General features: G+C 44.6%; 1 protein-coding gene across 8 annotated transcripts in view; it reads left to right on the top strand.

Moving 5' to 3' along the window:
• Positions 1-23,911, top strand: part of SCAF8 (SR-related CTD associated factor 8) — a 128,193-nt gene that overhangs the window by 60,303 nt on the left and 43,979 nt on the right. For 5 of the 8 annotated variants that reach the window (XM_069954909.1, XM_069954911.1, XM_069954913.1 and 2 more), the window contains 2 exons: positions 226-423; positions 2,597-4,885. In XM_069954909.1, coding sequence (XP_069811010.1) covers positions 226-423; positions 2,597-4,197 — 1,799 coding nt within the window. In that variant the 3' untranslated portion in view covers positions 4,198-4,885. Of the gene's footprint in view, positions 1-225; positions 424-2,596; positions 4,886-23,911 lie in introns of those variants that run through there. The other 3 variants (XR_011360268.1, XR_011360269.1, XM_069954910.1) reach the window with 1 other exon arrangement.

Here is a 23,911-nt window from a genome sequence, read left to right on the forward strand (position 1 = left end):
TGTAAAGTATAGGGCACCTCCACTCTCTGCTCAAAGACTTATCGTGACATTGAGGCACTGAGGCAGGTGGAATTTCTAGTGGAGTCTGCAACTGGGATTCCACACAGAATTTCAGCACCGATTCCTCATTGTGAATTGACCCTAACAGACTGTTTAGGAATAAACAGATGTTTGGCAACCTGATAAATTACACAATTTTATTACCAAACTTTTTTTTTATTATAGGCTTGGTTCCTCGAATACCCATGTCTACAGACAGCATTAAAGAAGTGTCCTATAGCAGTTTGATGCTGCCAATGCCATCAGTTGTAACCACTTCAGTATCCACACCATCTCTCTTTAATCCTTCAAGTGCTCAAGCAGACCAAGAAGAAAAAAGATTAGCTTCTGCAGACAATGTCAATGAAAGGACGGCTGCAAGTTGTAAGTCTGCATACACGTTTTGCTTTTTCTGCTTATGTAGCTTAGTAGCATGTCTTATGTTTGCTTTACAGAATCCCTGTCACTATACATAACTTTTGGCATGTCATTTGGCCGTGTCAAAAGTTATTGATCACAGGAAGTCTCACTAATGAGACCCACTGTGATCAGAAGATATAGCTGGGAAGAGACTGCAGCATCACGATCCACTCCTCTGCCGGACGCACATTTCATAAATATTTTTCAATGTAGGGCTATGAGACGAAATGTGTGGCCGGCTGGGGAGTGGATCGCGCTGCTTCAGTCTCTCCCCGGCTCTATTTACTTATCAGCGCAGGTCTCAGTAGTGAGGCCCGCTATAATCAATAACATTTGACATGGCTGAGGATATATCAAATGTGATTTGTGGTGACAGTGCCCATTTAAAATGAAAATGTTTAGAATTATTATATCCCAAAATCTGGTGCTGATGCATTTTTACATGTACTTTTGTGTAGAGGTCCATGTTCTCTTAAAAAAAAAAAAAAAATGCCCTTAAGGAAACAAAAATTGTGAGCTACTATAGTTAAAAAAGCCATCCTGTTTAACCCCTAGGCGACCCTGGGCCGCCTCCATGCGTTCAGAGCAGGGCCGCACAGCGGCCGCGCTCTGGGCCGCTGCGGTCCTGGGTGCCGCTCGTAACCCAGGACCACGGCTATTAGCGGGCATGGTCCGATCGCTGTGCCTGCTAATACAGTAATCGGATGCAGCTGTCCGATTACTTGATGCAGCCGTTCCCTGGTGTCTAGTGGGGAGGATCGCTCCTACGGGACGTTTTCCCGGAGGAGCGATCCACACATCTTACCCCGTCCGGGGTCAGCGCTGTAATGGCGCTGATCCCGGCTCGGCACTCGATTGCTTCCGGCTGCAGCATAGATCTGTATGAGAGATCAGTGCACTTATACTAGAAGTCCCCCAGGGGGAATAACCCTGACCCCAGGAGGGAATAACCCTGACCCCAGGGGGGAATAACCCTGACCCCAGGGGGGAATAACCCTGACCCCAGGGGGGAATAACCCTAACCCCAGGGGGGAATAACCCTAACCCCAGGGTGGAATAACCCTAACCCCAGGGGGAATAACCCTAACTCCAGGGGGAATAACCCTAACCCCAGGGGGGCTTCTAGTATAAGTGCAAAAGTACAAATAAAAGTGTTATTATTAATAAAAAGCCCCCTCCCCTAATAAAAGTTTGAATCACCCCACTTTTCCCATGTTATAAAATAAAAATAAATAAATAAACATGTTTTCTATCGCCGCGTGCGTAATCGCCCAAACTATTAATAATCACATTCCTTATCTCGCACGGTAAATGGCGTAAGCGCCAAAAAATCACAAAGTGCAAAATTGCGCATTTTTGGTCACTTCAAATCCAGAAAAATTGTAATAAAAAGCAATCAAAAAGTTGCATATGTGCAATCAAGGTACCGATAGAAAGAACACATCATGGCGCAAAAATGACACCTGACACAGCCCCATAGACCAAAGGATAAAAGAGATGTAAGCCTGGGAATGGAGCGATTTTTAGGAACATATATTTGTTAACAATGGTTTGAATTTTTTACAAGCCATCAGATACAATGAAAGTTATACATGTTATATATTATTGTAATCGTAACTACTTGAGGAACATATATAACAAGTCAGTTTTACCCCAGGGCGAACGGCATAAAAATGAAAACCCCCCAAATAAAAGAAATGCGGTGTTTTCTTTTTTCAATTTCACCACACATTGAATTTTTTTCCTGGTTTCGCAGTGTAATGCAGCCTGTCATTGCAAAGTACAATTAGTGGCGCAAAAAATAAGGGCTCATGCGAAAACGCAAAAATTTTAATTGGCCCGGTCCTCTAAGGATTAATTGTTTGCCATATTTTCCTTTTTTTTTTTTTTTTTTACTTTACTTTACTGTGGGTAAACATAAAAGTTGTGAGACATCTCATACAGGTCTTCCAATACATACATCTTATTGCTGAATTCAAGGTATAAGCAATAAGCTCTTCAGCTCCCCCTTGTGGCAGCTTACAGCAGCCTAAAAATAGCTGCTCAGCACAGAATGGTGGAGCTAAAAACTGCACGATGTTAAAAACTGGCCAACTGTTCTTCAATATGCTAAACAATGTTTTCTTTTGTTTTTCAGCAACACAAAGTACGGCGGTTAACAGTACTGGAATCTTAGGAATGCAGCCACAACCTCCTATGACAGCACCTGTTCCAGGTTTAACTATGGGTGGAAGAATAGCAGCTATGCCGTTTTTGGATATTCGTCCTGGGTTACTTCATCAACCAGCGACCGCAAGATTTACTTTGATAACTCCAGCGATGCCCCCTCCACCACCACCAAGGAGCATGCTTCCTCCAGCCCTTATTGATCCGACTGTACATTCTCTTACTTTCCCACAAGGAGAGCTTTTTCCCCGTCCTACTATTCCATCTAGACTAAGTAGTGATAACGCTCTGCTGCACGAAGAAGGTGTCCCACTGCAAAGCAGTAATGTCCAACAGGAAGGAGACCAAGACTATCGCTTCCCTCGCATAGAGAGTCAATCTTCTGGAGGCGAACAGAAAAAGGAGGGCATGCCATTAGTTTCAAGCCAGGACAATGAAGGTGTGAGCTCTGCAGAGGACATTGATGTTAGACATATAGAGGATGACCATGAACCACAGGACATGGCTGTTGTTGATCCATGTGAGGGCCAGGAGAAACTTATTACTGGATCTATTGTAGGACAGTTATCTCCAGAAACTGCACATAAAAGTGAAATGGAAGCTGAAATGCATTCTCTAGAAAATTTGAGAGGTCGTGACATGCATCCTTTTGAAAGCAAACTAAAAGTTCCCGATGCTCATGACCTTCCAACAAGACTACAATTGGATCCTAGACAGCATTTTGGCAGCCCTCCATCAGATTTAGTACTGCCTTTTGGGAGGCATCCTCTTGAGATTAGAGAAAATTTTGGTAGACCGCCACTTGAGGGTAGAGATCATTTTGGGAGACCACCCCCAGAGGGAAGGGATCACCATGGCAGACTCCCTGCGGATGGGAGAGATCACTACGGGCGCCCAATTTTAGAGGGTAGAAACTCTTTTGGACGCTTACCAATGGATAGTAGAGAAGTTTTTGGAAGGCCGCCTTTAGAAATGAGGGAGCATTTTGGAAGAATGCCATCCGATATTGGTAGAAGGGAGCAGTTTCCTCCCGATAAGCCATGGGGCCATAGAGGAGATTTTGATGAAAGACCACATCATTCTTACCCTGGTTTTGGTGGCCCAAAGGGCTTCCCAGATGAAAGACCACGTCATGGAAATTATCGTCATGAGCACAGGAACGCACCCGGTTGGAACAGAGGGTTTGACTCTGAGTCGCACAGGGATTATGACGACCGCCGTCGCTCTTGGGAAAGACATAGGGATAGGGATGATCGGGAGTTTGGTTTCCGCAGAGAAATGAACGGCAACCGATTTGGAAGAGAGAGACAATCGGGCAACTGGATGCCACCTCAGCCTCAAATTTTTGAATATTTTCCAGAGGCTTCTACGACCAAGGAAAAGGCTGAGGAGGCGTCTCAGGTCAATGGGGAAACGCCAGAGACTGGTAGTAAGCAACAAACTGTTAAAAAGGCAAATGATCCCGAACTGTGTGAAAAGGCAAGTGAGAAAAAGAGCGAAGAGAAAGAGGCCAAGGAGCCTGAAGGAAAGAGTCAACCAGTGGTTGAAAGCACAGAAACTGAGGGGACATAATCATCACTCAGTAGGTAAAGATACCTTTTGTAAAGTTGTCATCTCTAAGTGATAGATAAGTGGCTGACTGGACCTTATTAGTTTGCCTATTGTCGGCCTGACTTAAGTTAATCTAATGTAACTGTTCACGTTTCACTTAACTGTACAACTGACTTGTATAGACCGCTCTTAATCTGAACATGATAGGTAGAGATTTTTTTTTTTTTTTTTAATTTTTAAAATTAGGAATCACAAACATTGCCCCACGCGCTTTTATCATCAATTGAAGTATTTGTGAAATGTCCAGCAAAAAAAAAAAAAAAAGACTTCCTATGGAAGAATATCACGTTTTTACAGCTTTTGGTGGGTTGAATGTTGGGACTGGCTGCATTTCAGGCTGCTGCTGCTGATGATGATTTTTAAAGTCTAGATAAAGCTGTGATTCTTTTTTTATTTTCCTGCAAATTGGTTTGAAATTTAGTTTTTGGCAGATTCGCAGTACAAAAAGATGCAAAAGCGAAGAAAGACATGATAAGGTTTGTAAAGTCAACACCGCAATCCATGTAATATCCCAAAGTTACGTGTCTGTGATTTGTTTCTTGTACTGCAGTGAGTAAAAAAAAAAATTTACATAAAAAAAAAACTACTAAACTGAAAAGTATGTTCAATGTTGGGTGCATTTTGTTTTTAGATCCTAATAAAACATTTGTTTGATAACCGCGTTCCAGGTATCGTATTTTTTTAACTTGCTATGTGATAAAGTGGCGACTTGTTTCATTGTTGGCTCAATCGTTCTCGTGTTGCTAACGTGACACGAAAATGGTTTCATTTGCTTTCAATTCCATCAATCTGATGTGTGGGTTATCTGGCTGCTGAAAACTCTGCAGATGGCGCTGGAAATATTTTGGAGCTCTGTTTCTTTTGTGATAAATCTTTTTTTTTTTTTTTTACCTTTTTTTACCTTGACGTTTTATTTTTAGAGCAAAATAATGGACAGCCGATGATACTGCGGGATATAAGGGGGCACTTGACTTTTCTCAAATACCATTCTGGTACCGAGGAATAGGAGACATTAATAATTGCTGGGACTTTTGTTGTGCGGCAGCGATAACAATAGAGGCTCAAAAGATCAGCTTTCATTTCCTAAACTGCTCTGGAAAAGCAAAAGTGATTTGTTGATGTAGGCAAAGGAGATAAATGACGTCTGGATTTTATTTATTTTTTTTTTTACCTGTTACTCAACTACTTAGGGGTAGTAATTGTTTTCAAGGTGTCATACATAATGCAGGCATTGTATTTATTGCTCCAAAGCACCTAAAATAACAGCAAAAATGGTGACGTTTCTGGATTTTTTTTTTTTAATGTTATGAAGAATGATGCCTCTTTGTGGCTGCGGCTTAACCCTCCCCTCTCCATAGAGAACACAGGAATGCTCAGCCATGTGTATGGGGAGGACAAGGGACCGGACGGGAGATATTGTGTATGGCCACAATGAAAATGCTGTGTGAGCTATTGGCAGCTGAAGGAGCTGAGTGGATTGATATATATCTGTATGGGAAAAGATTTAGTAAATTGATTGAAATCTTTGATATTTCCATGCTAATGAGTCCAGTCCACTGAGTGACCCCGCCCACTGGACTCCTTAACACAGATAAGCAGGGATTTTACTAAACATATTACAAGTTAAACTGAATGTTTTCCCACAAAGATATATATCAATCAGCTCAGCTCTTCCTGCTCTATAACATGATGGCGAAAGATTAGATAGCATTGTCTTGGTGACAGGTTCCCTTTTAATTCAGTTTATTTGCTAAATTTTTATATTTCAGCTGTTTGCAAAAAACAGCCAAACAAGAGCAATGTTAACAGCAAACACTTATGTATGTATATAACAAATGGTTTCTCCAAATTCAATATAAAATGCCACATTTATTGACTAGTGCAGTCTACGAATTATTCCCCCCCTTATGACGCGCATCTATGGTACTTCATAGAGCCCCCTCTTGTCTATAAAGGCCTCTCCTGCAAATGTGATGCCTAGCCAGACGCCAAAGACTTTCTATGGGGTTGAAATCTGGCTACTGTGCTGACCACTGCAGAATTTCTCGGGACTACTTATGAAACTAAGGGTCCTATTAAACAAAGAGTTTTCTCCGTTAACAATTGCAAACGAACACTTTGTGAACTACCTGAAATTGTTTATGATAAAACACAGAGCGATAGTCCATAGTTCATATGCTCATAATTAAAATTGAAAAATGTGTGCATTCACCAAAGGATTTGCAAACAATTAGCATTGATTTTATCCTCAGCAATCAACGACACACAAACAAATTTTTGTTAGTGCTTTGATCGTTGCTGAAAGTTTTTTTTTTTGTCTTCCAATAATTTTTATTTAGAAAATATTCACCAATAACAAATAACACGATATATGATACAGTACAAAAGGAAAAGAAAAATGAAAAGCAGTATAGCACAGATTATACACATCACCTAAATATACATTTAAATTATACAATAAAAAATACCCGACATATCCAAGAGCATATCCCCGTTTGAAAAACATGGAAACCACACATAGTACCCTCCCTGCTTAGAAATGAGCTCTTTTTCCGGCAATATATCCTTCCTTGGAAAAAGAAACCCCCCCCGCCCGTGCCATCCTAACCCTCCCTACCCTGGAGCCAGGGGCGTAGCTAATGTCTCCTGGGCCCTGGTGCGAGAGGCCAACTTGGGCCCCCCCCCCCTCCTTTCACGACCAAGTGATGCTATTGTTGTGTGTGTTTGTGTATATATATATATATATATATATATATATATATATATATACACACACACACAGTGGTGCCTTGGATTATGAGCATAATTCGTTCCAGGACCGTGCTTGTAATCCAAATCCACTCTTAAACCAAAGCAAATTTTCCTATAAGAAATCATGTAAATGCAGACAATTGGTTCCGCACCCCAAATATATTTATTATTCTGTACTGTACAGTAATGGAGAGGATGGGAAACACAAGGGCTGACAGAGACTGCAGGGAGCAGGAAGGAATGAGCAGGACAGATGTGGGCACATACATGCATCTCTGTCCGGGGAGAGAGGGGTTACAGCTATGGAGAGATTACCCCCCCCCCCACAGTCCTGTCCCCTGATGTAAGCCCCAGCCTGAAGGGGATCTGCTATGATTTGGAAGGTGTTTAGAGTACAGTGCTGTAGACCCCGCTATGCAGGCCATGCCCCTTCTCCACTCGCGCTCCCACCCGATACAGGAAGTTCTTAAACCAAAGCAATGTTCTTAAACCAAGTCACAATTTTGAAAAACTGTGAGCTCTTAAACCAAAACGCTCTTAAACGAAGTTACTCTTAAACCAAGGTACCACTGTATGTATGTATGTATATATATATATATATATATATATATATATATATATATATATACACACACACACACACCAAGACAGATATTACCTATTACTGCCATACTGTTACCGACCAAATCCTGTATACTGAGACCAATATTACCAGTAATACCAGTATATAGGGAGGAAACATTACCGCCACACCACAACCACTACCATCACCACCATATTGTTACTGACCAAATCCAGTACACTAAATCACCTCATCCAGTCATATAGAGGTGGCCGCAGCTCTACACAGGCTCTATACACCATATACATTACAGTGCAGATATATCAGGTGACTCACAGGAGACGTCTTTTCTGATCGGAGTTCTTTCCTTTTCATCATCTTCTCCATCCGTCCTGGGCCGTTATGAGAACTTCTCCGAGCCACGAATCCACAGAATCTGCCAGACAGACATATTAGGCTCCTCACACTGGCACCATCCTCATCTCTCTACACACTGCACATCTGTACTGTCCCCTTTACACCCTCATTTAGTGGGTAGCCCTGACTCTATGTGACCTCCTAATAATATATGCCCCCCTCTGTGTATTCCCTCTCCCCCTATGTTGCCCCCCTCCCTTATAGATGGCCCCCTCTACCCCCTCCCTTATAGATGGCCCCCTCTACCCCCTCCCTTATAGATGGCCCCCTATACCCCCTCCCTTATAGATGGCCCCCTCTCTCCTCACCCTCCCTTATGGATGGTCCCCTCTCCCCCCACCCTCCCTTATAGATGGCCCCCTCTCCCCCCACCCTCCCTTATAGATGGCCCCCTCTCCCCCCACCCTCCCTTATAGATGGTCCCCTTCCCCCCCCCCTCCCTTATAGATGGTCCCCTTCCCCCCCCCCTCCCTTATAGATGGTCCCCTTCCCCCCCCCCCTCCCTTATAGATGGTCCCCTCCCCCCCCCCTCCCTTATAGATGGTCCCCTTCCCCCCCTCCCTTATAGATGGTCCCCTTCCCCCCCCTCCCTTATAGATGGTCCCCTTCCCCCCCTCCCTTATAGATGGTCCCCTTTCCCCCCCTTTATAGATGGTCCCCTTCCTCCCTCCCTTATAGATGGTCCCCTTCCCCCCCCACCCTCATAGATGCCCCCCTCTTTCCCCCCACCCTCATAGATGGCCCCTCTTTCCCCCCACCCTCATAGATGGCCCCTCTTTCCCCCCACCCTCATAGATGGCCCCTCCTTCCCCCCACCCTCATAGATGCCCCCCTCCTTTCCCCCCACCCTCATAAATGCCCCCTCCTTCCCCCCCACCCTCATAGATGGCCCCCTCCTTTCCCCCCACCCTCATAGATGGCCCCCTCCTTTCCCCCCACCCTCATAGATGGCCCCCTCTTTCCCCCCACCCTCATAAATGCCCCCTCCTTCCCCCCCCACCCTCATAGATGGCCCCCTCCTTTCCCCCCACCCTCATAGATGGCCCCCTCCTTCCCCCCCACCCTCATAGATGGCCCCCTCCTTTCCCCCCACCCTCATAGATGGCCCCCTCCTTCCCCCCACCCTCATAGATGGCCCCCTCCTTCCCCCCACCCTCATAGATGGCCCCCTCCTTCCCCCCACCCTCATAGATGGCCCCCTCCTTCCCCCCACCCTCAAAGATGGCCCCCTCCTTTCCCCCCACCCTCATAGATGGCCCCCTCCTTTCCCCCCACCCTCATAGATGGCCCCCTCCTTTCCCCCCACCCTCATAGATGGCCCCCTCCTTTCCCCCCACCCGTACATGCTGATAAAAAAAACAAAACTTAACTCACCTGACATCGCGCTCCCACGTTGATTCTCACTCCTCCTGGTCTGTCCCCGGCTGCTGCGCGGCTGCCGGGGGTGTCGCGTCTTATCCCCGGCAGCGCGCGCATCCCAGAACTCCCTGCGCGCCGGAACCGGAAGTCAGGGCCCAAGGCGCGCAGGGAGTTCTGGGATGCGCGCGCTGCCGGGGGTAAGACGCGACACCCCCGGCAGCCGCGCAGCAGCCGGGGGAAGACGGAGCCAGTCTCTTGTGACCGCAAGCAAAACAATGCTTGCGGTCACAAGAGTGATTGATCGGGGGGCCCCGCGGGCCCCCCTTGTGGCGGGCCCGGTCGCGGCGGCGACCCCCGCGACCACGGTGGCTACGCCACTGCCTGGAGCCAGGCCATTGCCGCGAGGAGGAGGGGAGAAAAAAAAAAGATTGTTCAGCAATTCTGTAATCCAGGATTCATCATTAATCTCCTTCACTCCATCTTCCCCACATCCTATGATAGTTCTTCTTCCCTTTACTTGTCTGGGAGTAGTAAATCCTCTCAAAAGATTGAATTCTATTAACCATCGATAGCCATTCTTCTATCCTCGGTCTATCCTCAGATATCCAATGTCTCAAAAAGGTTATCACTTATATTCGAACAATATAAAAAAATTTTGCACAATATTCTTTCTAGGCCCTTAGCCTTGGTGGACCCTGTTCTATACGGAGTGGCCATTTCTAGTGAAAAGAGAGAGTGGGTTGCCCAGGAACCAGCAGTGGGGGGAAGATTGTAGGCAGAAAAAGACCACCTGATCCAGCTAGTCTGCCCTTTCAGTATTTCCCTTATTATTATTTTATTATATATTCTATTATATATATTTATCCCAACATATTTAAAGGTTTCCATCATGTCCCCCCTTTCCTTTCTTTCCTCTAGACTATACAGATTTATATCTTTAGAAGTCTTTCCTTATATGTTTTATGCCTCACACCCTCCACCATTTTTGTAGCCGTCTTTGGACCCGTTCTATTTTATCAGTATCTTTCTGTAGGTGCGGTCTCCAGAGCTGGACACAGTATTCCAGATGTGATGTCACTAGAGATATATACAGCGGGGTCACAATCTCCCTCTTCCTACTGGTTATACCTCCAGCTATACAGCCCAGCATACCATTATATATACAGCCCAGCATACCATTATATATATACAGCCTAGCATGCCACTAAATCCTACTCTTCTGAAGTCTTTGCCAACACAGAACTGCCAATATGATGATACATAGAGGATTCCTCCTCCTCCAGTGCTTATCTAGTAAAGCTAAATTATTCTCCAAATTACTGACACCCCCATATATCAATCCTAATGCACATTTTTGTGTCACCAGACAAACCTTAAAGTGTCACTGTCGTTTAAATTTTACAGGTGATTTTAAGAAACTGTAATTGGGTTTATTAGCTGAAAAATGAATTTTTAGCATGAAAAAGCATTTGAAGCTCTCCCCCTGTCTTTATGGTTTTCTATGGAGGGGGGGGGGGGGGAGGGAGATGAGGCACCAAAACAGGACAACAAAGAGTTAATTTACAGCTACATCACTAGGCTATCTCCTCTGAAGTCAGCACTGACCTCTGAATATCGGCTTTCATACAGCTCCCACTGTGTAATCCTTTGTTCTCTGCTGGCGACTTATCTCCCCCCTCCATAGGTTACACAGGGCTCGACTCACGTAAGAGTCGAGACTTCCTGATAATAGACAGTGAATGAGAGAGAGGGGGGGGGGACCTGGGGGAAATTTTTTTTGAATGCAGATAATGGCATATTTGCCTAATAAACCCAATTACAACGTTTCTTTAAATCGCCTGGACTATTGATTTTTGCAAAAAAAAAAAAAGAGACAGTGACACTTTAAATCTGAGCTGTGATTGGTTGCCGTGGGCAATTTTTTTGTCTTGACAGTTTATCGGCTTTGAATTTGAAGAACCCATTTGTTATATTAGAAACGTTGAGCTATTTACATTGTTCTTGTCTGAATTTTTTTTTTTTACTTGTTAGGCAGGAATATTCCGGCCCTATATAAATAAAGACTATAATTATTAGGCCTTGTGCACACAGAGGAAAATGACGTGGACATTTTGTTTAGAAGTCCTTTTTTGGCGCCATACTGAAATGAAGTAGAATTGGCTCCTAATTGGTCTGGAATTTGGCAGGGAATGCAACACATTTGGAGTAGCAAAACAGTCTCATTGACTTCAATGGGATCCTTTTTCACAGATTCTACCTCAGAAATTGTCAATTCTTCCAGCGGAATTCAGATCAGTTTCTGAAATTTACTGAAACAAATCTGTGAACATGGTTGTGAAAGTTCCAGTGAAGTCAATAAGAGTCTTGATACCAGGAAGAATTCTTACTGGATAATGCCTCATTCTGTCAGTAGTTTTTTAGGACCGTTTATTATGTCTTCAAAAATGTCATCCGTAGTGCGCCTGAAATCCAAAATCTTTTTCAAATCTTCACAAATTGTGAAGGTGATAGTTAAATTTAATTGATCCATAATCATTACGGACACTCTAATACACTTCTATGGGTGAATCTGCATCGCAATTACGGCCCATACCAGAGCTTGTCGGTCATTTTTGCGACATGGATTGTGTTACCCGTAAAACAGTGTAAACAGCCAATGTGCCATAACTTTGTCCATCCACAATTATGGACAATCATAGAATGCTGTAATTTAGCCTTATAGGCAGAATACGCATCAAAATTTGGGTGGCTTCTGCCTGAAATTACTCAATGTGAACATGTGCTTATAAGGCATGCACATAGGTTCTTATTTACATGCAGCTGTGAGCTGGAGACGGCTATACCAGTGTAATAGGAGCTGCCATTCCCACAGTTAACCTCTTGTTCTTTGGTTTGTGGATCTGGATTGGCACTCCAGTTGGCCACTTGTGATGCAGATGGTAACCTGGTGTTGCTTTTCCTTCTTTGTTCACGCTTAAAGATCTATGACATTTGTACTTGTCATGGGGCCGTGAAGGGGTTATGGAGAGGTCTCTGGACTTAAGCTCCATATGCAGCGACTCCTGACTGCTTGCAACCCAGTAGCCGCCTCTGATATCCTGCACAGAATGATGGCCGTGCCTGATATTTAAAGGGGTTATCCAGTGCTACAAAAACATGGCTACTTTCTTTCAGAGACAACACGACTCTTGTCTCCAGTTCAGGTGTAGTTTGCAATTAAGCTCCACTCACTTCAATGGAACTGAGCAGCAAAATCCCGCCCAAGCTGGAGGCAAGAGTGGTGCTGTCTCTGGAGGAAAGTGGCCATGTTTTTGTAGCCCTGGATAACCCCTTTAACTATTAAGATTTTGCTGACAGCAGCGTTTAAATGGCCTACCTGGAGGACATTGGTGTTTCATTGGTTCAGATAGCCCAAGGTTTCTGCTAGGCCTCACATGTCTGCCTGACTCAGCAGGGATCAATACAGCCTACAGATACAAAAAACAAACAAATTAAATATAAATAAACTCAACCCATAATAAAAGTTTGTCACCCCCACAAGTGTAAAAAACATAAATATGCAAAAATGTCTGATCTTAAAAAGAAAAGAGGAAAAAAAAGAAAATGCAAAGAAAATGCAAGTCTCAGAAGTAAGTCCTCCGAGGTGTGAGGTGGGTGAAGGCAGCCCGACCCCCGCTAGAGCCCCAGATAATTACCCAATCTCGCCAAGTCCCATTCCTGGAGACAGGGATATCTCCGTCCCGGGACCGGCTCCAGGATTGGGACTTGGCGAGATGGGGTAAGTATCCGGGGCTCTTCATGGACTTCCATGGAGACCATATGGACTCAAACGTGTTCATTTTACTGTTCAACAAAGGGTTTTACCCTTCCAAGGACCTCAACTTCTTCAACCTATCCTTTAAGCAGTGTAGGGAGGGAGGGGATGTATGTTTCCAGTTTCTGGCGATCAGTACCTTAACTGCAATAAGGACCGCTAACAACAGTTTGGCGGACTTCTTTCCCAAACCCTTGGGGGGAAAAATTAAGAAGGAAGACCGCCAGTTCCCTAGATATCTCCTTCTGAAAAATCGCAGAAGATAGATCGCAAACCATTTCTCCAGAACCCTTGTATAAGCAAGCAATCTCCGAAGACATAAGAATACGGTCGATATCAGCCCTTTAGTGGATGTACCCGCTCTAGCCAACTCTTCAAATGCCAAGGGTTTAGAAACCATGATAGAGCCCAGGTGAGACATCAAATGGCGCAGCTTCATGTACGTAAAACGTTCAGATGAGGGGAAGTCAGATCTGTCCATTAGCCTCTCAAAAGTGGCTTATGCGATAATATCTATTACAGTGTTATTAATATCTAGAACTGCTGCGGCCAGTGATTGGCTGAGCCGTCTGTCAGCTAAGACAGGCCGCACCGAAGCTGCTGCTGCGCACAGGAGAAGCCCTGCAACATGCTTAGATAATGTATGGTGCTTGTGAAATCGTCGGTCACCCACTGCGCATTGCTATTCCACGTAGCGATGCGCGGTCGCTGCCCGATGACTGTAGGTTTGAACCTAAATAAACGATCAGCCGATGACACGATCATTGGCTGATCGTTGTCTCTATTCCTCAGAGCGATAATCGTCTGAATTGGCCCGATATGGCCGATTATCTCTCCGTGGGATAGGCCCCATAGATTTTATGGGTCCAAGTAGCAGAAGAGAGAAGACCCTTGGGGGGGGGGGATGCCAGAGGAAGGGAGTTAAGTTAAAAAGGGGCCAGCTAGAACTTCTGTCCACTTCTTATAGGCCATGTAAGAAGACCATGCTAGTACCTGTCTCAGATGAAAAGCCCAGTAGTAAATGATATTTGGGACTGCCAACCCCCCTTGAGATTTGCTGATTTTGGGTATACAATGTCTCTTGGAAGCCCATATAAATTTAAATAGATCCTTTTGAATCAGTCTAAGCTCATGCATGAGGACACAAACCGGCAGTGTCTCAAAGTAATAAAGGAGTTTCAGGAGTCATTTTTACTGAAGCTATATGACTCAGCAGGGAAATGGAGTGAGAGATCCATTTTGTTCACAGGGATTTTATGTCCTTAAACAAGCGAGGGTAATTGGCAGAGTATAGGGAAGGATATGTTGGCGTTGGATTTAGGTGGTCCAGCGGAATTTAAAGGTAGTGTAATCGTAGGACCGGGTAGGTTCAATGGCATAGCCTCTAAATTTAGAAGTGTTTACCTTGTATCCTGATAGTACTCCATACCTATTAAGTAAGGTATGTAGGTTAGGTAGAGTTGTCACAGGCTCGTACAGGGTAAGGAGAACATCATCTGCAAAGAGCATCATTTTAAATTGTTTGCCCCTAGTGGATATTCCCTTTATGGGCAGTTTCAAACAGCAGCCGCCAGGGGTTCTATGCATAAGACAAATAAAAAAGGTGTTAACGGACAACCCTGGCGAGTGCCGTTCGAAAGTGCAAACGAGTCAGACATCATATGGGGGAACTTAAAGGGGTATTCCCCCCCACAAATTTTTGGCATTAATACGTTGTCCACCTGTAGCTTTCCATCTTTCCAATATAAAGTTATTATGGATTCTGCACAGTTTTGCTGTTATCTAGATGCATCCACCCCCACAGATTGCATTGAATCATCACATCTCAGTCCAAACCTACACGCTCCCTGCTCCTCGCCCGCACCCTCCGAGACGGCATCACGTGTCCTCAGTCTCTTCAATGGGCCGGGTTAGCGCTTCTAACCCAGTCCACTGAAGTGAGTGAGGACACTGACAGCTGCTGATCAGTGTCTCCCGACTCCCTCCCCCCAGGTCACCAGTGTCCTCCCACCTCTGAGCTCACCTGTGGCCCCCGCAAGCAGTTCCGGTGATCGGTGCAGATCTGCACCCCCCCCCCAGGACGCAGCGGCGGCGGCGACACCAAACCTCCCTCCCCTAGACTCAGCGGCGGCGGCACCCGCTCACACACCCGAACCCCACCACCCACCACCTTCCAGGACTCAGCAGCAGCCGCGGCGACACCCGCCTCCACCCCCCCGGGACTCAGCGGCACCCACTCGCTACATGATCCCCCCCGGGACTCAGCGGCACCCGCTCGCTACATGATTCCCCCCCGGGACTCAGCTGGAGTGGTGCCGGTGGAGATGCCGGGGCTGTTGATGGGGCGGCGGGCTGGGATGCCGGGGCTGATGGGGGCAGAGATATCTGGGCTGCGGCACTAACACCACCACCGACAAAACAAAGCATTAAGTGTGTGAAACAGAAATAGCCAGCCAATACTATCAAATGCCTTTTCAGCATCCAAACTTAGTATAAGGGTACTGTCTGACTGTTGTTTCACAGCGTTATTAATATCTATTACTCTCCCTATATTATTCCCACCTTGTCGGCCCGGGACAAATCCCACCTGGTCAGCATGGATGAAAGAGGGTAGTCAATAACCCAATTTAAAATGAGAATTCAGTAATTAGATAGGTCTATAGTCTATTGGGTCCTTCCCTGGCTTGGGAATAAAGATGATATGAGAATGGGACATAGAGGGAGAAATAGGGGCTACCTGCATAAAAGGAATTAAATAGAGAGAAAAGTTGTGCAAATAATTCTGAAGGAAAGGTCTTATAATAGAGATATGTAAAGCTATCGGGACCCGGGGCACATCCCATCGGAAGGGATTTAAGAACCTCTGAAAGCTCTGATGATGTAATGGGGCCCTATTACAAGGGATGATTATCGTTTGAAAAATCGTTAGATCGTTTGGATTTGAACGATAATCGTTTCGTGTAATAGCAGGCAACGATTAAACGACCAATGAGAAATCGTTGATCGTTTGATAGAATCTGGACCTATTTTCATCGTGGATCGTTCAAACATCGTTCGGCGTAATAATGCGCCGTCTGGTCGTTCCCTATTCTGACAACCAGGAAAGGATGAGCGCAAAAACGACTGTAAGTAAGATCATCGTCCTGTGTAATAGGGTGAACGATTAAGATCGTTCGTCATAGCAGTTGTTTAAGATCAATTATTGTTAATCGTTGGAAAATCGCTTTGTGTAATAGTAGCCTAACTCCTCCAGAGCGTCACTCGAGAAACAAGGTGAACTGCAGCCCTGTAGAAACTCGTTAATGCGTTGAGAACATATTTCCAGGTCCGAGGGCAATGTAGAAGGTAGCGAGTATAGTTTGGGTGATAGTTAAAGCGTAACTGTCATTTAAATGTCATTTTTCAGAACTGAATAAATATCAATAGTAAAAGTGATTTTAAGCTGTAATAGAAAATCACGGGCGACACTTCTGTTCAGAGCGATAAGTCTCAATAAAAATGCTGTCACTGTGACTTACCCCTCCTCTTAAAAAATACAGGAACACTTGTCCACGCTTAAGGCCCTATTCCATGGGCCGACAGTGAGGAGCAAATAAGCGATATTACACGCGGCGAGCGGGAGGGGCCGGGGGAGCTGCGGATAGGATAGGATATAGCGGTGGTCTCCCACGGAACGGCGGCAGCAGATCGCTGCTATATAAGTCGTTTGTCTTTCAACATGTTGAAAGACTAACAACTTCAACAATCAGCCGACATGATCGATGTCGGCTGATCATTGCCTCCTATTCCATGGGACAATTATCGGCCATATTGGTCAAATACGGCCGATAATCGTTGCGTGGAATAGGGCTTTTAGGGTTCCTTTGTGTGGAGAGGATAGGCGGCGACTGGGAGATATAACTGATAGCCGGACATTTTTATGCTTTAGATCATAGTGGTGATCATATCCTAGAAGTGCATAGGCAGGTAAAATGGGCTTTAGTCACCCATGAAGAGGAGAGTATCCTTCTGGTGTTCATTGGGCTTCTATGTCGTACCTGTGTTTTGTTTTTATTTAACAGTACAGGAAAATCTTAGTAGTTTTATTTATTTTTGTAATGGCATGGTGACGAGCAAAACCCGTGGATATTAGAGTTTGACCTGCTTGTTTGAACTTGATTAAGAAAAAAATAAAAAGAAGACCTAAACCCCATTGAAATCAGCAGGGGGGGGGGGCATACCAAACAATACTTACTCACCCCTCCCCATATCTCTCCAGGGCTGGATCGCCGATTTGGGATGTCCAGCAGAGCCAACATCACAACTTGGCTAATGGACTTACCAGTCAGTGACAGGGACGCAGTCATTAATTGGCTGAGCAGGCTGTCCATCAGCTGGGACGGGCACTTTCCCCAAGACGTGATGTCATCACAACTCGGAGGAAAATGCCTTTCAGCAGTGGTCCCGAAGCCGGTCAGGTGGCGCATTGCCAACACGGGGAGAGGTAAGCAATCCTTGATTGTTATTTTCTCCCCACTGGCTGTCGGACTTCTCCTTAAATATTAAAAATTGAATATGAAGTTTGATGGGACGATGAGCAGCTGCACATTCATATTCGCCTACATTGTTTCTCTGACTTGCTGCCCTAACAACAAACTCTGAAATGTGCATCTCTGCCAAAGTCGGCATGGTTTGACCCTCTTATATATTCTTGGAGGAAGGGAAGAATAAAGCAGACAACCATGTATATCAACAATTTTACCATGATATTCAAACACCGTTATGTGGCATATCATCAGGCAAAAACAATTCATGTCAATCAATGATCAACAATATGAAGCACATTGTGCAGTGTCACTTGCTTAATAATATTTAAAAAAAAACGAGACCAGACAGGACACAAGGGAAAGAAACAAAGGAAAAACCACAGATATTCAAGTTTTTAAATTGTTCCATTTTATGACCAATCATCTAGAATACGGGCAAAGAGATTATCCTGCGTTGGAGGGACCGGTCTCTTCCAATGCTTAGCTATGAGACATCTGGCTGCAATGGGAAGGTAGGCACCTAGGTTCCAATGAGGGGGCATAACCAGTAAATGTGCGGGAGGCATCCCACCGCCCTTTGGCATCTCCAGCAAGTATTCAAGGGTACCAGGTTGATGGCATGTAATACCAGAACAGCATTATTTTATACTGATTTTCTTTATACACAGTACATATTGAAGTCTTTGCTTCTCTGTCCCAAATTACCTGCCAGATAGCCAGGGACAGCCTTCTGCCAAAGAGGTAGGAAACCTCTGCCTCTGGGTCAGGGTGTTTACGGGTCCTATTCCACGGGCCGACCAGGGCCCGATCAACGATGTAGATCGGTGCTCGTTTACTCGGCCTATTCCACGGCCCAAAAATCGTTTAGCGAGGGCTGCAGGGACATTGTTACCGATGTCCTTGCAGCCCTTGTTTCATACTTTACCTCTGAACTGACACACCGCTCAGCCAATCACTGGCTGCGGCAGTCCCGGACAGTGAATCGCTGAGCAATCTGTCAGTTCAGACAGGCCGCTCCGAAGCTGCTGCGTATGATGTTTGTGAAATCGTCGGTCGCCCGCTATTCCACGTAGCGATGCGCGGGTGGTGATGATTTTAGGTTTGAACCTAAATGAATGATCAGCCGATGACACGATCATCGGCTGATCGTTCTCTTTATTCCTCGAAACGATAATCGGCCGAATCGGGCCAATTCAGACGATTATCGCTCCGTGGAATAGGCCTCTAAGTATCCTATAAATATCTGATAGAAGACCCCTAATCGAGACTTTACATAGCCTCTCAAATTCTGTAGGAATTGAGACCATTACTGTGGAAAACAATGTGGTCATATAGTGCTTAATCTGGAGGTATTAATACCGTGCCGTAGATGGAAGGTCATAGTCTTTAGCTAAGGTTGGAAATGGGAGAAAACTTCTGTCAGAGGGGTTAAAAATGTCCACAAAACTGAATATTTTATTAGCGTAACAGAACCTAAGGAAATCTCTTAACACACGTTCTCCACATTTGACTTGTATGGGCTATAAGGCCCAAGGTTGGAACCTGCAAAGGGGTATCAGAGGTAGACCACAGTAAAAAGTTAGGGTGGACCGGAACTACCCAGAATTTTTCAGTCACCATCCACTTCAGGTAGGGCGATTTTAGGAAGAATAGTCATCTTGATTGTGGCTATCCTCCCCAAAAGAGACAGAGGTAGTACGTTCCATTTATCTAATAAAGTCCGTATGTCAGAAAAAAAGTCTAGGAAAGTTGTTTGCTTATAGACAAGAATAAGAATTAGTGATTTGAATCCCCAGATGTTTGAGAAACGTATCCCTCCAGTTATATTTGTAGTTAGATTTCAACACAGTTAACAGTGAGTGCGGTAGATTAATGGCCAGCGCTTCAGTTTTGGACGTTTTGGTTTTGTAGCCCAACAACCAACCGAATTGAGACAGAAGTACGTGCAGATTAGCCAGGGACATATGCGGCTGAGTGAATGTCAGCAAAACACTGTCCGCAAACAGTGATATAATCGCCCGTGGTTCGATACACAACATGAATATGAGAGGGGAGAGCAGGCTTCCTGTTGTGTGCCATTAATGGTCGCTTATGGTGAGACATATAGGCCTTGGAGCGCCGCGAGAAAGGCTCAACAAACAACAAAGGTTTCCAGAACTCGTATAATAAACGTCCATCCCGGGCGATTGAAGGCCTTCTACGCGTCAAGACCCAAGAGTAGTGCCGAGCCCTCCTCCTTGTTGACAGCATCAATGAAATCAATAACTCTTCTGGTGTTATCACCTCATTGGCAGCCGGGGATAAAACCCACTGGATCCTTATCAATTAACAATACAGTATTCTTAAAAGGCCCTGGAATTTGAATGAACACATTTTCAATCCAAAATACGACTTTCTTTGAGAGGGAAAGTGAAAGACCTGGAAGTCGAAGACAATATCCATGCCAAGCATGTAAATTCTAAAGGATTCAAAGTGGCCGAGAGCCTGGTGTGACTCTTGGAATAAAAATTTTAATTTAATTTAAAATGTAATTTTTTTTTTTTTTAAAGTTGTCTGACAAATATTACATTATTTCAATTTCAAGTTAAATTTCTTTAGACGGAGTTCATTTTAACTAAAATTATAGAGCCTACAAAGAAATTGTAAGAGACCAATTTAAAAATAGTTGTTGTCAGGATTAGGCACCTGGCTGCAGGGGCCAGGACCTGGGGAAAAAAAATCCTGTGTCACATACTTTCTTTTTGTAATACACATGACAAAAATAAAAGTGCCCCGCCCCTTTGGCCCAACTGTTTTCCATTAGCCCAGCTGTGTTACTGTCATTCAGCATAGATTTTTATTGGCAGTACAACGCAAAAAACTTTACTTGCTTCCGACATTTCACAATGAGTGCAATTGTGGTTCAGTTTAAAGAAGGACCCTTTGTTTTTGTTTTTTTTAATGCACAGAAGTACACTATAGTACTGGCTTCCGACTTTTTACAATGAGCGTGGACAGTGGACTTAAACAATTTCCTGACCTCTTACTATTAACAATGAGCAAACTTATGGTTCAATTTAAAGTAGAACCTTTTTTTGTGGGCTTTACAGTGGACCAAAATAATTTCCCTGGACTCTCACTAGTAACACTGAGAGCACTTGCGGTTTATTTATTTTTGTAGCCTATACAGTGGACATACTCAATTTCAGGGGCTTCCAACTATTAACAGTGAGCTCAATTTAAAAAAAAACGTACGGATATTTTGCCCTCCTTTTTCTGTCGCAATGAAGTTCTCACAGCCACCAGCTCCTCAGCACAGATGATCCTTTGGTTTAGGACTCTTGTTCAGTCCTTTCCATCCCTGCCTACAATCAGCAACCTTCCCTTAGTGTGAACAGACGTCTGAATCTGTGGTTATCACCCCCTCCTCCTGTCTCAGTGACGTTTTCATGACAACCCTTCTTCCCCAGGACTCTGCAATCTACCACCTGAAGTGAGATACTCCTCTTACCTCATGGCAGATACAGCCCTGCCTCCCACAACGTGTGTAAAAATGACTGTACTGCACCTCATCTGTATCTCTAGGCGCCCAAACAGCATATTATCCCTGTCTGCAAAGCATGTTCCCCAAAACAGCGCCCAAAATTAAATTGAAAGTAGTTAGTATGCCTTGCTCACCGAGTCAGGGATGAGGCGTAGCCTCCCTCCAGCATCTGATTTATCATAATTTAAGCTTACAAGTAGGTGTAAATTATGGCAAAAAAGTACACCTTCTCCAGCCATACTACAGCCTCAGGTCCGCCAGAGAGTAGGGTGCCTCTTAGTAATTCCGACATGGGGCTTCATTTAAGACCGGCATATTTGTAGTCAATCTGTAGTGTGCCCTTACCCATCAGGCCCTGCAAGCTAAGACCCTTAATCCTTCACCCAGAAGCGGCCCACACAGCTGGTCAGCTTACCATCCTCTTCCATGACTCTGCACTATACAGTGAGAGCGGTCGGCAGTAGTTTGGCTCCGTACGCTGTGTAGTGGTGGCCATGTGTAACTGCAGCTCAGCTCCTGTTCACTTGAAGCTGCAGTTACACATGGCCACCACTACACAGTGATGGGAGTTCAATGGCTTTTGTCTCCGTTCATTCTGTAGTGCGGATGTCATAAACAGCTGGTCCGTACTAGTGCTGGCTGTCGACTTCCCAGCAATCAGTAATCAGAAACCAATCGGCTAAACTTCGCAGCGAAAAATCTGCTGCAGATCCGAGACGTGTGAACGTACCCTGACGGAGCTGAGGATTATTCTGTACGTATTCAGAAACCTAGATTCTAATGCAAAAACATTGTCTAAGGCCAAGTCTACACCAGGCTGATGCTGAATATAGAAGGTAAAGGGAATTAAGAACAGTGGAAGGGTTGTGCATATTTTTAGAGGCCGGATACGCTACATAGTAACTGTCAATAAGACAATCAGAACCTACTGAAGTCATTTACATAAATGATGTCAATTTACTGACTGATTCAGTATATTTATTTAAAGCGGTTATCCTCCAGATTGGCCATCAATGTCAGATTGGTGGGGGTTCAACAACCCCACCGATGAGCTGTTGAACCCTTTAGTGGCCACCAATATGCCTTTTTACAGTGGTCATTAATGGGCCTTATTCCAACCAATAAGCCTTTTTACGGCAGGGTAAGAATAAGTTGTTTCTGAGCTCCTGCTGTAACTACCTGGAGGGAAGAATCCTCCACTTTGGATAGTTTAAAGGGAAACATCAGAAGGTTAGACAAATCTAACTTGCTGATGCATCCCTTTGGGCAGGGGGCACCGAAGCTTACCTTCATCCTCGGGCCATTTCCATGTAGTTTGTAGTTATAGCCACATGTTAATACAGCGGATTGAATCCCTAGGGCTGGCAGGAAAACATGAATACAGCCTGTGGCCTATGGCTGTATAAATGATTTCCAGGAATCCCTAGGGTGGCATCTTTTTCTGAGGTTTACTTAAGACTAGTCGGAACCTCCTGAAGAAGCTTATGAATGGGGGGAGGGCTCTGTCTGACCACATGCCACCAAAGTGATATTGATGGCCTATTTGGATGAGATAAGCCCCTTAATAGTTTTGAGGTAATTAAAGATAGGTAAGGCAGTGCTCAGACTGTGTATCTTTAATATGGGTTCTGTTGCAAAATCTCAAATTGCTCAATAACACTAGATCAAAACACTTAAAGGTCCCCTATATACCTTATGCTTTAGTCAGCTGTACCCGCCACTCACGGCAGGTTCGGCCATCCGTATTAGGTGTAGAGGTCTCGGTGGAGATAGGGGTCGGACGTGATGAAAAATCACAGCCTGAGCCCATTGTTCTCGGAGAAATAAATTGCAGCCAATGCTCTCTGACTGTGACTAAACCCTGACCTTAGAGAACACAGGAACACTTAGGGCCCTATTCCACCGGACGATTATCGTTTGCATAATCGTTAACAATTAACGATCTCAAACGACCACTATTGCGAAAGACCTGAAAACGTTCACTCATTTCCATGCAACGATAATCGTTACTTATGATCGTAATTGCGATAGTTTTTACTTCGCTATTTATTCGCTATTGCGTTCGTATCTGTTGCAAACGACCGAACGATGTCTTATTCAATGCGAACGTTTTGCGAACGAGCAACGATAAAAATAGGTCCAGGTCTTCTAAAGCGATCAACGATTTCTCGTTCGGTCGTTAATCGTTAACTGCATTTCAACCGAACGATTATCGTTTAGATTTGAACGATTTAACGATAATCTGAACAATAATCGTCCGGTGGAATAGGGCCCTTAGCCGTGCCCAATGTTCCTATGTATGGAAGACGGGGGCCAGACTGGAGAGATAACTCACATCTGAATGATTGCTCGCCCATAAGTTATTGAAGGGGGTCACTTTACGTTCCGTTCTTCTAGAGTGCTGTACCCGTAAAGAACCGATGACAGTCAAAGCCGTATAGGGACTTCATAATGCCCAGCTTTTTTACTTAAGGGTGCGTATACAGAGAGAGATTTATCTGACAGATATTTGAAGCCAAAGCCAGGAACAGACTATAAACAGAACAGGTCATAAAGGAATGACTGGGATCCATCCTCTTTTCAAATTCATTCCTGGCTTTGGCTTCAAAAATCTGACAGATAAATCTCTGAGTAAACGCACCTTAATAGAAAATGTACATTTTATAGATGTGACACAAAACAATACTTATTTGCTGAACATTCTAACAAATTAAGTGATATTT

The sequence above is a fragment of the Dendropsophus ebraccatus genome, chromosome 15, assembly GCF_027789765.1.
Source record: "Dendropsophus ebraccatus isolate aDenEbr1 chromosome 15, aDenEbr1.pat, whole genome shotgun sequence".
Lineage (NCBI taxonomy): Eukaryota > Metazoa > Chordata > Amphibia > Anura > Hylidae > Dendropsophus > Dendropsophus ebraccatus.